The sequence below is a fragment of the Oxyura jamaicensis genome, chromosome 15 (genome assembly GCF_011077185.1).
Source record: "Oxyura jamaicensis isolate SHBP4307 breed ruddy duck chromosome 15, BPBGC_Ojam_1.0, whole genome shotgun sequence".
NCBI lineage: Eukaryota > Metazoa > Chordata > Aves > Anseriformes > Anatidae > Oxyura > Oxyura jamaicensis.
Window position 1 is genome coordinate 13,232,326 of NC_048907.1, and position 18,315 is coordinate 13,250,640.

An 18,315-nucleotide genomic window follows, 5' to 3' on the forward strand; every position below is an offset into this window, starting at 1 on the left:
TCCTCTTCTTTGCATTAAACTTCATATCTAATTTATTTTGCTTTACGTTTCTGAGGCACTTATGGTAAATAAAATGGAAAATGCCTGTAAATCTGTGAGCTCTCTTTTGAAAGCTTCTGTCATTTATACATAGAAAAAAAAAAAAAAAAAAAAAAAAAAACAGAAAGGCTTTAGAAACTCTGAGGCAGACAGTTTGAAACAAGCAATTTTAAGACATTAATTCTGCAATGCTATATGTGTAAGTTATAGAGAAAGATGAAGATTAGACACTAATGAAAATATGTTTCTTTCCAATGCTGAAAAGATCTATTTTACTTGATGGGGAAAATTATATTCTCCCATCTGTTTTGTAGAAGTTAATTTTGTATGATTTTCTTTTCTTTTGCTATATTATACCATATATGTGGAGAAGTCTATGATGACAGCAAATAACAACGCTTAGATCTTTTGCCAGCTTGGAACAAAATCTCCATTCTAAGGTGCTCCCCAAAGGAAAGGAAATTGTCAGGAATAGGTAAACAGGTTAAGGTCAAAGAGCTACAGCAGAATCTCCAGTATCACAAACTGTATCATCAGCATCCTGCAGATGGGTGGGTGGGTAACATTTTATTATGATAATCTGTGTCAGTTATGCTGAATCACCAAGGCAACAGTATTTTTTTTCCCAATCAATCTCAAGGTAGTTAAGGTAGTTTTAAAGGTAGAATATTATCACCTTCCTCAAATTTCTCTTCTTTTGAATTACAACTGCAGGCTTTAATGCAATTTCAGCACCCTTGGGACTAAAAATAATACCCAGGACGTCAATCAGTTCTATGTATTTGGTATCCTGTCTCTCTGATTACTGTTGAATTCATTTTACAGGAGTAATAACTCTCAGAAATCCCAGCAGATATTAGCAGATCTGTGATGGTCGGTGTGAAATTCTTTGTTCCCATGTCCTGTCAACTTGTGCCTCAAGTTTCAACTTGTCACTTAATAGAGACTCAGCAAAATTTTTATACATGTACACAGACCAGATCTTCTGCTTAAATAAGAATAATGTGTCTGTGTTTTTAAATTCAGGACTGGAGTTTGACATTATTCCAGGAACTATGAGTTTGCAAAAGTCAAATGCATTCACATTTCAAATAAAAGTAAAGAATGAAAAAATGAACTATCTGTTTTGACTAACATGAGATGAAACATCCTTGTCTCCAATTTCTTTCCACCTTTTTTGGTCAGTGCAAGATTTAGCCAATTCAAACTGCAAAAAAAATGTCCATTTTTATTAGATACCGGAATATGTATATCTGTTACGGTCTCAGGATGGCACAAGAATGCTTGACTTTCGACAGCTATATTCAAGACAAATACCCTAATTTTTACAGCCAAACAAAATAATCTTAAAACAATTTTGTTAGCCTCTTTCCTCAGACTTGCAGAATTTAGTATGTGGAAGTTTTATGGGATATATAAATTCTCTCTATTGTACTTTCATCAAGATCATGAAAGAACAACCCAGAACTCTACTCAGTAGAGCATGAGCACATACTGACACTCGATCTCTAATTAAATATTTCTGTTCGTATTCAGAGTAAATATACTAATGACAGAAAGCTGGGGACTGACAATAAAAAGAACTTACCAATGTAGTGAGGCCTCCCTCCCCTATTCCTCTTACTGATTTGCTAATTTAGGATTGATCTGGCCTAGTGATATCAAAGAATTTACTGCAGTGGGATTATGTTTAGGGACTATACATATTAACATTTGATTAAGACCTACTCTCAGTAAGGCAAACTCAGATCATAAGATCACTGTTTTACATATGCTTCTGAATATAATTGTTCCATGGTGAAGAAAATAAAAGCAAGCAGCTCCTAAATGCTTACCCCATCCAATTCCATAATAATATAAGTGCTTGCTCTCTTCTGACCCAAATACTTTGATTACCATACTGTAGAGATGAAATCCTTCCACCAGCATCCATGCAAAAGCACTCAGAAAGAAAAAATGAAGGAGAATGGCCAAGATCTTGCAAGGGAGCTAGATTTAGAACAACAAAAAAATATATATTAATTCTTTGTGATGCAGTCATATTGGTTTTACAATTATTCTGGTTCTTTTTACGTTTATGTTAAATCACTGGTGTAAAACATTCTTAAAGAACAAAGCACTAGAGGACTATTTTTCTATAGCATTTTGAGATAGATGCAGAGTAACAAATCCTCTTACCTTATTACAAACAACAACAAAAATCCATTGCCAGACATGCTGTGGAAAGCAAAACTGATTGCTTATTTGTGCATAAATGATACTCTTACTAAAGTATATACAATATTTAAAAATTAGAAATTTGCAGATTCAACACCTGTTTCTGAGTTTGTTGTAAACAAGAAAATCAGACAAGTGAAGGTACAGACACTGTGCTGTACCCTGCTCCCTCTTCTATGATGTTCTTCACATTAAAAATAGGATAACACACAGGTTAAATCACATTGCATTCTAGTGTCTGTCTGTCCGGGTTAGAAATTCTGTAAAAGTTTCTTACATTCCTCTATTAGCAACACTAATACAGAGATTTTTAAAAATTACAGCAAGCTGTAATTGGCTCTCAAATCCTATGGCGGTCATCTAGTTTGCCTTCCTGCTTGAATTCTCAGTTACTGAGTCTGAAATATGCACCTTCTGTATGCAAAGCCATATTTGACATGAACACACTTAGTGATTAAGGCAAAGAACTGAAATTCTTCTCCGTAGGTTCCTTACAGACAGTTCAAATCCTCTGTGATAGACTTCTCTTATCAGTCTACCTTGTAAAACTGTGTAACCTAACCCTTTCTTCTTCCCCACTCCTCACATATTCACACAGCACATTCTCCTTTCCCCCACTAATTGCTTTTCGAGGATGTCTCACCACAAGTGGCTTCTCTCATCATACAGTAATTGAACAGATGTGACTGCCGGTGATCTTACCACACAAAAACCTTGTTTGGTTTGCTTTCAGTTAAGGTACATTTTAAACATGTTCTTGGAATGAGTCCCAGCTTTATTTGATTTTTGCGGCCTGTAGCATACTGATGGTGGTCATTCTGCTTTGTAGCTGTAACATCCCTACTATGACACCTCCAGAATTTTGGAGGAGTTGCTTGCATTTGGTCCATAGAAAGATTTTTTCGTCTTCTTCAAGGATTTCCTTTCTCATCTGAACAAGTCATAATAAGCTAACCAGGCCGGGGGATCCTGTGTGCTGAGGAAGCATTACCAGTAGAAACCAGTTTGTTGCCACAGTGGTCTTCATGATGTTAATCAGTAGCTCCCTTTGTCGTGTTAGTTTAGCTGGTCTGTGGTGGCATTTTTTTCTTTTTGTTGATAGTTTGGTACTTGGTAGGCTACTGAAAATTAAAACGTTGGAACTTTGATAGTATAATAAAAATTGAGGCCTTCCAGTAAATTCTCATTTTTACTCAGCTGGTTCTGTGCTAGTAGAGGGACATTCTGATGCAAATCCCCTGTGATTAAATGTATTAAAAAGCAATAACTTTGGTTTTAATTCATGTAAGTAAGATCTGTGTTTTAGTATTTCAAAATGTTTGGTGACATAAAACTAAACCAGATTTGCTTCTTGACAAAAACTGTAAAAACCTTTCCAGTTAACTTTCTCATAAGGCAATGAAATCAATTTTAATGCCTTTTGATTTCTTCCAGAAGATTAGTCCACAAAAATATAAATGCAACATAAAGCTGACTTACAAGCTACTCTTGTCAAATGGATACTTTCAATTTTTTTTGAGTAGCCAAGCAATACACATCACAAAACACCAGAAAAATAAAAATAAGCGCAGTTGCAGGAGGCTGGTCTGTACATAATTTTGCATAATACTCATTCCACATTTATGCCTTACTTACTACTTTGAAAACATCCTCAAATGACAGATTTGCTTTCTTGAAAGAGAAGGCATTGCAAAGCTGAGACACACATTAAAAACAACTAGGTGACTCTGTATCATAGGATGCATGCTATGTATAGTAGGATACTTACAGAAAGACAGATCTTACTACCATTATTCCTACACTTGACTAATTGTGAGTCTGTGGAAATAGAAAAATCAGTCCAGCTAGTAGCAAAGCCTGTCATGCTATGGTTGTTGAGAAAGTAAAGTGGTCTCTCAGAAATGCCTCTATGAAAATAATATTAATTTGTTCATTGAGCACAGTCTTAAAGCAGGTAGGTAAATTTGTTTGTATTTTCTAAATCCAATTTATAATAGTGTTTTCAATTTGAGTTGCAATTTTATGGCATTTTAAAAAAGCAAACTGAAAATGTCCTTCCCTGCAGTCTTTATGATACTCTGATACACAGTCTTCATATTCAGTGGATACCTATAGCACAAACAAAAGAAATTCATTTTGTTTCTCCAACTACTGATGTTAGGAATTGAGAATTTCTATTTAAAAAAAAAAAAAAAAAAAAAAAAAAAAAAGATGTTCCTGAATGTGTTAGGAAGATCAAAGTCCTATTGTGGAAGCTGAGTTTTGTGGTTAGTAAGTGAAACATTGCTCCAAAAGGAAAAATGCTGTAGTATAAATTGCAAATGATTAAACAATACATCTGAAATTAACAGGGAAATACTGCATGCTATATCTGGAATCAAAAACTAAATATCCCTAGAGATAGAGATGGGAAAAGGATGGAGAGTCTAAAGGCAGTCATGTAAGAAACTGCTGTGAGCTCATGGTTTGTTTATTCAATGCCATTCCTTATTGCACTGCATTTCCTCAAGCAGACTGGTACCACCTGTCCTCTCAAGCAGAGCACTTATAAACTGTTTAGCACTAAATATACCCACCTTTGGCAGAAGGAGAAGATTAAGTACACCTTCTAGCGTACATACTGCCTCCCTCTTTTTGTAAACTACCATTTAGCAGTCCAATTACAGCAGCAATTAAAGGTATTAAAACTGATGTCCAAGCTAGTGAGAATAGAGCATGCAGAAACAAGTATACAAGACTGATAAAAGGATGAATCACAACACTCCTGATCCCTAGAGGTTATAACAATAAAAATAAAAGTGCAGCGGATACATACTTCATGCTTTTCAGTTTCAAGATCTTTACAGTATTGTGCCATACAATTATTGCTGTTACAGAGGAGATAGGGCTGAAATATCCAGGGACTCTCTGAAATGTTTCACTTTGGAAAGCCTATTGCATAAAAAAGGCTTGCTTTCTGTGAGCTATGGTTTTAAAGGAGAAAAAGTATTCATAGTGGTAAACATAGTGGCCAATTCACACCAAAATATAATCATATATGGAAAAGATCAATGGTTGGAGAACCAGCCCCTCTGGATGTAAATAAAAACAGGCTCAGAGAGCTTCCAATTATGTTTTCCTTGTAGGTAAACATATGAGAAATCAATACAGGTTTTGATGTTACATGAATTTACCTACACCACTTCCAAAAGGAGTACCTGATACATTTTGTCTGGTTTCATAAAAAATAATTTCAATATAAGTGAAGTCAGTTTTGAAGAGGTTTAAGAGACATTAAAATATGCACCTGTTAAATTGCAACATAAGTCAATGTGAGTGCTTCACAAGCTTAGCTACCTCTTCTCAACTGAACATGCAAATGTCAGTGTAAACAGGGCATGCTATAAATGTAGGTGGACCTGAGATAGGACTCTGGAGAATATGAGCTCTACCAATATCCAACTAAAAGCAGGAAATGCAACTAGCACTTTGGAGTATTTTAAAAGGCTGGAGGTGATGAAGGCTTGGTAAGGTGTGAAGAAGCTTTTACAGCTTTATCAGAAGTGGTTCAGCTGGATTGTTTGAAAATCTGGATTGGCTACAAAAAAGAGAAATTGTGAGAATAAGACACCTCTTATGCTCAGGCAACATTTGTTGCCTTCCAGCCTATGTTGCCTTCCAGCCTATGCTATTCAGCAGAATGTTAGCTCTATACTTAATTAGAGAGGATTATTTTAATACCTGGTTTACCTTTGTCTTCTGTATAAGGTTACATCCTTTGTTGCTCTCCACTGTGCTGATTTTGTTTTTCATATAAACCATTCCCTATTATTTTCACCCTTGCACATTATCTTAACTGAGGACCTACCTGGATGTTAAGATTGTTCATACCTGGAGGAGTACAAACTTAGATTTACAAAGAGTTTGTACATCCACATGTAATAATAACCTATGTAAAAGCAGACAATATTTATAAACTTAACAGAAGCTCAAGGTATGCCATTTGAGATGAATATAAATTTAAGTAGTTTTTGTATTGACAAAATTAAAAGTATGCAAACCTCTTATTTACTGGTACTAAGAATGAGAAGAATAAAAGATTAGTAGAAACTCCTTTTTGCTTGTCCAAAATAATATGGAGCAACAGCTGACCAGAGAAGCAGCCAAGTTTTGCCCATTACACAAACAGAACACACTGGAAGATTATTTTAAAATCAGTTTTTGTTTCTGCCTTTTTCAAGTGGGACATTACATCAACAGATCTTATGTGATTTAAAATAGCATTATTTAATCCTATTTTTTAACAGTGGGAACAAATCATTTTCACTTGTGTGTAATATAGTTACCTTGGCATACTCATCTTAACTGAGTCTAATTCATGTTTTAGGTACCAGTTCTGATGGTTTAGACTGTGGCACTCTGTATAAGAATTCCCACCTACAGTAGAAAAGCTATAAAATCAGTCTGTAACTTAAAGTTCAGGTCTTCATGATAAAGCAGAAAAAGCCTAAACTTGCTTAAAGCTTAAGTTCCAGATAAGCAATATGAACATGTACGTCATTTGCTTCAATAGTTGCCCAAGTTGCCTAGGAAGTATATATGTGCTTTGCAGTACTGAGGATCTTGGTTTAAAACCTAGAGGCAATGCTTTCTGCCACCTCTGGCTAGGTAAACAATGCTTGTTCTACCTTTCTCATTGATTATGACTCAGGTCAAATAAACATGTATGATATTTTAAAAATATCTAAATTTCCAGAGTAGAGATCGTGAACAATAAATCTGCTATTCAAAACAACAGCATATTCTACCACATAAATAAAACTTCATGAACAACAACAACAACAAAAAGACCTTCTGCTTTGCTGACCAAGAAAGCAGAATAAATTGTGAAAGTTCTACCAGGAAGCTCATTACCTTCCAGCAAGAATAAGATGACTTGAAGAAAAAAAAAAAAAAAAAAAGGATGGAGGAAAGAAAGAAAGAAAAATCAATCACCTAACAGAAATACAAATAAACTACCACCCTACCTAAATACAAAATTAATACAACCTTCTCCAATACAGAATTGTTTTGCAAACAGGCATGCACAGATACTATCATAACACTACTGAACTCACAGAAAGCTTTATCCAGATTGTGGGATGGCATTTTTGGGTAAGACGTGTTAAAAATGGGAGATCTCACCTGCCACTGACACCTTCTTGCATGAGGCATTCACACCATGCAGATGCTTTGCAAAAGCGCAGCCATTCTCTCTCTTGCACTTACCATTCCAGGGCTGAACTGAAAACTGGTGAGAAGCAGGATCTGAGCTACCAGGACAGCAAAGGACAGATTGGCATGGATATGATAGCGCTGGTTGCGGATGGTGCTCACAGACCTGGCAGAAGACAGAAATACACATGAATAAGATGGTATTCCAAGAAACGTGAACACATTTATGATTTATCAGAAAGCATTTTGTTTTGCTTTCCGTCTCTTGCCCTGGTGGGGTTACCACAATGTCTTTTCAGCACATTTTCCACCAGGACTGAGTGGTACCTACCTGGTTTATTGTTTACTCTGCCACCATCCTGAAGGCAGCAGCAATCTGATTTGTACATTAACTAGCTCTGCTAATGACTCGTGATGGAATATTAGCAAAGGCCTTGATTCTGAATGGTGCTGAGCTGTCAAGGAGGGACATCAGATCTGCACTTCACAGAAAGTATTCAGCATCTTGCACCATCTAGCCCAGACTGTACTACAAAGTTTCCATTTGTATTTTGTTGAGATTTGCCTGTATTCAGAGTAAGTGAACTTGAAATGGATCCCGTTATAGTTTTAACTTTAAAAGTTTTAACTTTAAAAGTTTTAACTTTAGAAGTGTCACTTCTTAGCACAAGAAATATAGCTGCTTACACATACGGGCAATGCCTGTCTTGATAGAGCACTGACCATGATTACAACATTATATGAACTTTGTCTCTCTTGTCTTTGCAAAAGCTGGCAGGAAATGGCCAAGGACATGGTTTCCTGGCAGCCTTCTTACCTTTTGCTTCTGTACTCCAGAAATAGGAAATATATTTGGTTTATATAGGAATATAAACCAAAAACATTTATCTGAACATTTCGGGCCTTTTGCATAATTTTATTATTTTCTTTAAAATACGGAACAGTAGTAATGACTACAAGTTTTCTCTTTCGATCCATGCTGCCTGCCAGTCCCTACTGGCAGCTTTAATTGTTTTGGGAGACCTGGACCATTTGGCTGCATGAATGGCAGTGCTTCCTCTGCACAACAGTACCCACTCCCATCTTTTCACTGCATCACGCTGCATTGTGATGACTTCTGGAACAGCTGGTGATACATTGTGCACACCCACTTCAGCAGGATGACATGAACTCGATGCAGATGATGGCTTGCTTTCCCTGCTCTTCCAGTGCTGTTTCAGCCAGTGTTCCATGAGAAGGGAGTGAAGAGGGAGTCTAAAAAACACATCAATGTCCTAAAAGTAACCCAGACACAGGTTGCACTGCTTGGTGCCAATGGCTTTCTTACCAGGAGCTTCGTGTAGTCACAAACTGGAGTGTCATTGCCCAGAAGGCAATCAGGACTGCCCCCCCTGGGAAGCAGCCATCCTTGCCAGGACACAGAGTAGCAAAGAACTTGCCACGTTCCTCTCCACTTACCTCATGATCAGCTATCGCTGCATTGCAAAATTTCACTTCAGCTGTCTAATGAGGCCCCGCTCTCCAGTGAAAACCTAATCAAATTATTTTTAATTGGCAGTTTGAATGATTCTGTATGTAGGTGGGGTGCTTAACACTGTGAGAGTCAGCTGGGTCCAAACTCTCTTTCCAAGTGTGCTGTTTGCCTCCAGTTTCTCAATGAGTTTTCAGCCCAGCTGCAGCAGTATCAGCTTCTTTTGCTGATTTTCCTTTCTAAACACTCTAACATCCAGTTTTGCACTCAAGACAAAAATGGAGCAGATCATTCCCCTTAGTCTAAGTATGCCAATAGCGCAATGCCAGATAGGCAGACATTGGACTTGTTTAGATTGGATTTTGCCACACATTGCACACTTAATCCAAGTATGACCAACACAGATCTTGAGACTTGGAAATAATAAGTTTTTTGGAACAAACAAACATTGCAATCAGTTTATTGGGTTTCAGCAAACCCTTTTTCCTAGAAACTGGCCTCTTAACAGGACATCCAAAAGACATGCTTAGGCACAGAAATCAGAACTTGAACTCCTGCATAGGAAGAACATGGTTTAGTGCTTAACAAGAAAGGAGACAGGAATCACATTCCTTGTTAAGATCCCAATCTGCTGTGCAACTTGGATGAGTTATTTCACCCCTTGTCAGATTTTCTATTTTTTAAACAGAAACCTCTATAAAAGCTTTTTTCAGAAATGTTTGTATCAAGCTTAGCTGGGACTCAAACTCAGCTGTCACTACTGAAACATAAACAGGCAAAGAGGACGTAAGTGCCCACAGCAAAAACCTTCCCAGTGCAGAAAGCACAGCAAAGGGGCTGCCATGTTACAGGTGTGAGGGTGCAGGGATCTAGAGGATTTAAATACAAGAGAGAGTGAATTTCACACTTCCTACAGTGTCCTTCATCCTCCCAAAGGAACATATTAGTACTCTCACCCAACAGAGAACAGAAAGATACTTGAAAATAACTGTGGATTATATGATGCAGTTGCAACCAATCCTTACAAAACAAAAATGAGGCGTCTAATGTTGACTGAGCCTTCCTGTCAAGGGACATCTACATGGCTTATAAACACACTCACTGCCTTACAGAAAAGATGGTTGCAAAGCAGAAGGAAGTACTGCTCATTTCACTCCAAGCAATTCCAAGAAATATCTAGTGGGGAGAGTGTGTGTGATACTGCAGTCCTTGCTGATACTGTGTTTGCCTTTAGCTCCTGATCAAACACTCAACAGCCTCCTTGCAAGATTCCTGAATTATGGCAAAACATGGACATTTAAAAAAATAAATAAATCTAAAAATCACGTATAGCATGGAAATAGCTCGCTATATAGAGACCACCCCATTTCGGGAAATTAAAGTAACGAAGAAATAACCCACCATTACAAATACATGTGCAGGATCGAATTAAGGAAGGTTGTAGAGCACCTAAAGGGATCCAAATCAGTGGCCTGAAATGCATTGTTTGGCTTTTCTGCACTATGGTTCTCAGCAGGTATTAACTTAAAACCACTCACGACAACACAGCAAATGTGACCAGCGTGATCGTCAAGCAGAAGATGGACAGAGCACAGCCGATGTAAGTGATGGAGGAGAGGGCCACCTGGTGTTCTCTCGTTAGCTGTACACAAATGAGAAGGGGGAAAACAAACAAAAAACAAACAACAACAAAAAAACGTTATTAGTTGATTTATTACATTACTGAACTATAGGTCAGCCCTCCTGCATGTAGCTTTTCCTCTTCCTGTGTCCCCATATATAAGGTGATGTTGATGGTCATTCACTGCTGTTTCTGACGTGCAAAATGAAGAGCCGTCTGAACTGTCAGTTGCACAGCCGGGGCATGCACATTCCTGTGGCATTTTGGTTCCCTCTTGCATTTCATAAGTCAGTATTTCCTCAAAACAAGTTAGCTCCTCTACTGCTGAGATAGCCTGAGATTAGAGCAGTTTATTGGGCTGCACAAACAATGTCAGCAATGGGATATTTCACAGCTCGCAGGGCACTTTGCTAATGCTCTCATGCTGCAATAATTTACATCGTTGTGCAAATACCAGAAGTGCTTCACAGCAGTGAGAACTGACAAACCAAGATAACCCATAAATCATGGGCCATTTATAGCCCACTTGTTTTGTTTAATGTATCATGTTTTCAGTGCCTGTTGAAGGAGGTAGACTAACATCCACAGAATGGAAAACCAGAGAAAAGACCCAGCAAGAGCGGCCAGAGTGTAAACCTCTAGGTTCAGCCTCTATTTTTATGTACAGGCACCTTTTGTAGAAGTAACTCAATTTTCATGAGCATTTAGTCTGTGACTCCACAGTACCCAACACTAGGATATATTTTAAACTTGGGTAGGTTCAAAGGGGGAGGGACATTTTGTTTTGTCTCTTCATCCTAACTTGATCAGAAAGCATGTTATAATTTTCCATGCAAGTTCACGTACAAGAATGACAAAAAAGCCACACCTAACAAAGGGAGCCAGGCAGCATTAATATATAATAAGTAGAACAGAACTAGGCAGGGAAAAGCCTTCTCATCTCAGAAGAATTTTCAAACATTTCTCCTGACTTGAATTTGGATAGAGCTGACATTTTCATAAACTGAACATCTGAAAACAAATATGTAGTCAATCCAAATTTTTATTTTTATTATTATTATATATTTTTTTAATGCTATGTTTTTATTTCAACATCTATTCACTATACATTTAATTCCTGGCTGAAAACTCATTTAGAATATTTATTAATTCAAAAAAAAATACTGAAAGAACCGATATATTTTCCTTTTTATTTATTTATTTATTCTACAGTAAATCTGTCTAATATAAATAATCCATCCTCACAGTTTGGGATTTTACATTATTTCCACACACACAATATCATTTCCTGCCATGCAAAGTATTTCATCAAAGATTATTGACCCCATCAGTTCTACTGATAAATTTCCCCTTAAAATTCCTTTTATAGCAGGGAAAAAAATGCCGCGTGTTTCTTAGAAAAAAAATCATTGCATACACAGACAAAAATGATGCACTGCATATGTCCATTTTTCCTGTAATTATCCACTAACAGTACCAGCTCACGTGCAGTCAGTTTCACAGCAGAACCGATTCTGACTCTCCCAGCAATGTGAGCACTATCAAGCGATGCAGCAGCAGCACTGAAAGACAACTGTTGCTATGGTGTTACAGTTCCTAGGAAATATGATGCAGCTCTCTAGTATGTTTTTTTCTCTTTCAGCCAAAGACACATTTCTTGCCCCTGACTTGGATAGCATCAATTACAGAGACAAAAGAGTTCTGTGTGCTGGACCAGCTTAAAAGGTCCACTTAATTTCTACGAAAGAGCTTCTGCCTCTCCTCATTGCCCAAAAAAGCCATGTATAGCTTTCACAGATTGTTCCTGAAACAGGAATAACTTCCATGGTAAATTGGGCAGTTTTGAAATGATTTCCTCATCAGGGATATTCACATCCAAAATGCATGGACCTCATTTCCTGATTGCTCTGATACACATCCGTTTCTCTTGCTATGGTTGACTTTTAGTTCTCCAGAGGGAGGAGGATTTCTCATCAATTCAAGGCTTGCTTTCACTCCTTTCACTCCCAACACCTGCAGCCAGAAACTCTCCTTACAGAGGTGAAAGCTGCTCAGCACTCATTTCTATTTCCAGTGGGCTATCACAGTGTTTGCATTGGCAAAGGCGGATAATGTCTGCCAAGGAAATGTCTTAAGATCACATGCAAGGACAGAAGATGCAGGGGACACATCTAGTGGAAACAGGCGAAAATCAAAAGCTTTTCTTTTTCCATTATACATGCATAAGAAGATAATAATCACATAGACATCCTTTTCTAACTAATTTCTATCATAACTAACATGCCTCTAAGAAAGTAGTTTCTCTGGGCTTTAGCCCAGTCTTCCTCCAGAAGACCCTGCAGGGCAAGACAAGGCATGAGTCAGGCACTCCCTGGTGGAGCCCCTATTAGTTGGAAACCACAAAGAAAAAAAAAAAAAAACAACACTCCTAAACAAAACATAAACAAGCCATTCAAACCTAAAATAACTTACATAGGTACCCACATCTGTGAACTGGAAATCGCTCTTGCCTCTGGTAAACACGACCAAAATCTGACAATGCTCCACAAACGATGTTCTTAAATCAATACCCCCATCTGTCTGCTAACAACTGTTTCAAAAGCAACATCACTGAAGTTCACATTCTCGTCTTGTCTAGTGTGAGGGACAAAAATCTTGTAGGTAGTTCTGAATCGTTTTTTTATTAAGGAAAAGGTAGAGGCCTCTGATAGCTGTTCTCAAACTGAACTGTCAGGTTGGAGTTGCACCAGAGAGCAGTCCCTGCTTGTATCGCCTCCCGCCACTGCAACCAACTCATTTTTGTGGATGAAATTGGTTGTAAGGGATACAGCACAAAGAGGCCTGGAATGACTCCCAGCATGTGCAGCCTCATTTCTAAAGACAGGTATATGATGGGGAAGAGAAGAGAACCTGTACTTAAAATACCAGGTCTCCACTAACTCCTCACACCCCAGCTGTTACACCACAGCTAGATGGTGTGTGTCTGCGTTCACAGTATATGCATGCAGTTTTTTTAGAAATACCTGGACTGACAAAATGTGGGGCCTCATCAATTCAGAAACAATTTTCTATAAATCCCAGTGCTCTGATAGGAGCTGATTTCATCTTACCTCAGCTTGTCTATTTGCAGTTTTTCTGACTTAGTTCATGACGTGGAATACAAGACAGTAATTTGGGATGATCTTGTAGTCAGCACAAAAATGCTAATCGGGCTGTAATGTTATTACTAAAGAAAATAGCATTAAAGAGTAGCAAATAAAACATTGAGCAACCTGTGAACTAGTCCCATGAGGATGATTCTCACACTTGTCCCAATCTACATTAAATTATTCTTTGCTTCTAAAAGATTTTGCTTCTTTGAGGTCATAAGGTCATCTTCTAAAGTCCGCAGCAAGCTGAAACACTAGGAAACAAGCTCGTGCAGTCATGAGTGTTAGTAATCATGAACACTATAAAAGACAGATGTTTCTCAGTTTCAGCTTTGAGAAACACTTAAATCAAAAACTCATACTCCATATAAAACTCCCACCCTTTTAGTTTAGCCTGTGACAGTCTTTACCTTGCAAGTGTCACTAATAATGTGGACAAAGATCTGACAGATTCAGCAGTTACACCCATCTGAAATATTATAGTCTATTGTCTTACCCTACTTCTAACTCATAAAAGAAGTTAGCACATTGCTCAACAATTTTATTTTGGAAACTCATAGGCAACCGGATGGCCTGAGAAACGATCCTGGAAAGACACCAGTTCAGACCTCAAATGTATATTTTTCTTTTATGATGTTGTTAATAACAAGAAAACGAGTGACATCTAACTCCTCAGTTTAAAAATAACTGCACAGGAAGATGAAAATATATTATTATAATGGGATGGTACTTTTCATCTCTGGAGGATCTGGAAAAAGTCAGTTGAAGCTGAAAGGCTTGTTTGGAAGATTGTACTCTAAAAATTGTTAGCTGTATCTAGATCAGAAAACATATTTATTTATGTAATATTAAAAAGCAACCATATATACCACACAGCACAGCAATCCATCAAAAAGCTAAATGGTCTATAGAGACTGAAAACGTCAACAGGTCAGATCAGAGCATCTGTCTGGGCAGCACAGGGCCCTCTTTGCTCAGCATCCCCATCCAGGTTTTCCCTTATTTTTTGTGAATTCTGCATTCCTGTTGCTGTTTTTCCTTATTCATCCCTCAGTCAGTTGACCCCTTGGCTTCTCCTTTGCAGAAGGTGTACCTCTGGCTTTGTCCAGAGAAGGGACATTTTGGGAAAGTGCTAATCTAAACTTTTCTTCTTTACATAGTGCAGAATATCCCTCCCTGTTTGCCTTTAGAGGCAACATGTGGAAGGGCTGAGTTCAACTACTTAAAACGACATTTGTCAGAGATGAAAAGCAGTGTCTGTATACCAAATTACAACTTGACAACATAGCCATGAAAGAATAATTTAATTTTCTAAACTACTTTTGAATCCTCTGTTCTGAAAAGCAATTTCTTCCAAAAAAAATCCATCAAATTTTGAACAAACAAACAAACAAAAAAAAAAACAGTTTTACAGCCTTAAGAAATGAAGCCTGCAATCTAAGAACTATATCATACTTATCATTTGCATTTTAGAGTGTGAATTATTGGTAGAATTCAGAGTATGATATTTTGCAAGTTTTTATATAGTGTAAACATTTTATAAAACCAAAGTTATTTGTTTACCAGTGGAAATGTAAGACATGACAACTGCATTTTCCCCAAGTCTTAGCATAAGAACAAGTCATATTTCTGTGTCTCTTTTGGCCAGCTTACCATCTAAAAGTAGTGTTACTATCACAAAACCAATTACAATGATGTCTGATTTTTGCCCTGTTCACCAGGCTGACTGAGATCTGCCATGAGATGATCAGCTGCTGGCCTGGCCTGAAATCCACTCTCCAACTCTTCTACAAAGGCTTGAAATGACTTCTTCTGAGACATTTCTTGGGGAGAGAGAAGGGAGGAGAGGTAGGGTTGAAAAATTAAGGTTCAGCCAACCCTCTTGAAGCTGCACCTTTAAAATGCAATCTGAATCCAATTAAGAAAAGGATGAATAATTAACTTTGGCAGCCTGAGTGTTTCAGAGACATTAAAACGCTGGCCTTGGCTGATGAAGCTAATGGTTTTAATTGCCTCCAGAAAGGCTGCTGAAATTCAATTTCAATTTCAGCCCAGTGAGGCCTTTATTTGTATATTAAATAATAATAACAATACAAATCACTGTTTTCCTTCAGCTTGCCAAGCACTTTGTTATGTACATAACATTATGTGCCTTTTTTTTTTTTTTTTTTTTTTTCCAGATTAACATCTGTGGTTCATTCAGGAGGCTCATCTACTCACTGAGACCACGAGTATGATTTTGGTGGGGCCACAACTAATGGGGCTACACAATCACTACTCGCAGCATAAAAGTCTAACTCTATTCAGAGACACTTTTCTCAATCCACAGTGTATCACACACCTTCAGAGGAAAAAAGCCTCTGAGAGTCATGTTTTGCAGCACAATCATCTTTATCAGCCATTTCCAGCAGAACTGCTTTTGAATTCCCATTCTCTATGAACTCCACATCTCCTGGAGATTAGCAGGGAAGTGCTACAAAGGGGACACTTACTTTTCAGGCATTAAAGGAACCTTTCCTCCAGCCAGCCCAGCTCGGTGGCTGCTTATTTAAAACTTTTTTCTGTGACATGAAAAATCTATAATTTTCCAAATATCTCTGCCAAAGTATTAATTAGGATTTTTAAAAGCCCACATTGCATTTTAGAGCAGTTCTGGGCAAGATGTCATCAAACAGTAGGTAATCTGCTCATTATGAACCTCACCCAGCAAGTTTCTCATTCACATGAAGCCTGAAGGAAGCATGGCAGGGAGGAAGGACTCAAGTTGTGAAGCGGTACCAATTACAATAAAGTTTGGGGATCAGAAAAACAGATATTTGAGAGTCTTTCCTCATATCTGTTTGTGTAACACAAAGCAGTGTGCTTTTCTGCCTTCATTTCAGGCCTAAGACCTGCAATGTTCTTGGAAGGAATGGTAAATGTATTTACAGCAGATTATCCTCTGTGAAACTGAAGGAGCTACTTTTGCCCATACGCCTCAGACTTCTACATCTGTTCTCTACTTTCTGTTCCAGCAAGAGCAGACTCATACTGTTCTCCAATTAACAGACAAACCAAAGTCCATGAGAGAGGCCTATGAGGAGAGGAAAACCCAGTGTGGGTCCAGCAGGCTCTAGCAGGCAGAGAAACAATGGTATCCTGCCAAAATGAGTCTTAGATCTTTCAGAGCAGTTGAGGATAATTAAATACCCAGCTCCCAGCAAAATTCAATGAAAATGAGTATGTCTGCCTCCCTTCTCCCCAGCTTGGGCTCTGATTCAGAAACGTCCATTTTGATTCAGGACTGTGGCTAGCTGTGGCTTGTGCTGCAGCCAGGACTCCCCAGGTACCCAGCCCTGAATTTCCCCTACAGCATGCTTTGGGGAGAAAGGGCTTGAAAAGGTCAGCACAAGAAGCAGACTGAACCAGACAGTACAGAAGGACTAAGTTTAATGATGTTCAACAGAAAACAGTGATGGGTAATAAAGGTGCAGTATCGTAACATTTTTATACTGCATGGGGAAATCCTTTAGTCAGCAAGAGGATCTAGCTGCCAAATGGCTCGGCACTTTCATTCTCATCATAGAAAGGGAGACTATGTTATTTTGCTAAGTGTTCTGATTAAAACAGAGTCCTATTTCATACTCTTTTGACCATTATAGTGCTCTTAAATATTTGTGCTTTCCAAAATAAAAAGTAATTTTTTGTTCTGTTCTGCTGAGTGAAATTCAGTAATTGCCATACAATTCTCCAAGGGATGTCAGGGGTTTAGTATTTTGCAGCATTAGTTCAACTTTTTCTGTGTAATTATATGGGATTAAGGACAGGCCCAGAGAGTGTCCTATTTCCTCCTATCAAAATTAGCAGAGCTGCACTGGCATATGAACAGAAGAGCAAAAGGATGAACAATGGCTCTGAGTTAAAATTTTCAGGGAACATGGATGTAGTACAGACAAAAGAAATACAATGCAAATCACAGAGTGAGCACATCAGTGAGATCCTCCATGGGGACAATATTTACTACAATAAAATGGAGGGGAAAGCAGAGAGAGTGAGCAAAAGCAAAGAAGAAAATGTACAAAGCAATCCTAGCATAAACACATAGGCTGATTTATCTTTGTTCATCTGGTGGGTAAGGGCTGTCTAAACTGTCTGCAGAGATCTCTTCAATTAAATAAACTGTCAATGGTAATAAACAAGGACCAAAAAAATTGCAATGCCTATCCAATTTTTAAATACGCAACACGAAAGAAAAATTACTGGACTAAGGCACTATTCTTTTTATGTTCCTAACAATGAAAAACATGCTGAGAAATGTAATTATATTAAAATCACAAAACAGCAGAAATCAGTGAATGCCATGTTACTTCCATTTCATTGTCCAATTCCAGCACATAATCTGAACCTCAGCTGGCTGAAAATTTTAAGAACAAAAGTCCTCATTTCAGACTGCTATTTTGATGTCCTCTGAGTGCAATATTTGATTAATAACTGCAAAATTTGATTTAGGAAAATAACACACCAAACTTACAAATTATACACCTATGCCCCATATTTTTTAATATTTGACAGTATTAGGACATTTTCAAAACCACCTTCAGAAACACAAATAGATGAACTTTGTTCTTTCTCAGTCACCCATATGT

The 18,315-nt window shown here is 37.8% G+C and overlaps 1 protein-coding gene across 3 annotated transcripts in view; it reads right to left on the reverse strand.

Moving 5' to 3' along the window:
• ADGRD1 (adhesion G protein-coupled receptor D1) overlaps window positions 1–18,315 on the reverse strand; it is a 160,093-nt gene that overhangs the window by 42,091 nt on the left and 99,687 nt on the right. For all 3 annotated transcript variants that reach the window (XM_035340879.1, XM_035340881.1, XM_035340880.1), the window contains 3 exons: window positions 10,459–10,562; window positions 7,504–7,615; window positions 1,875–2,028 (listed from right to left, as the gene is read on the reverse strand). In XM_035340879.1, coding sequence (XP_035196770.1) covers window positions 1,875–2,028; window positions 7,504–7,615; window positions 10,459–10,562 — 370 coding nt within the window. The remainder of the gene's footprint in view (window positions 1–1,874; window positions 2,029–7,503; window positions 7,616–10,458; window positions 10,563–18,315) is intronic.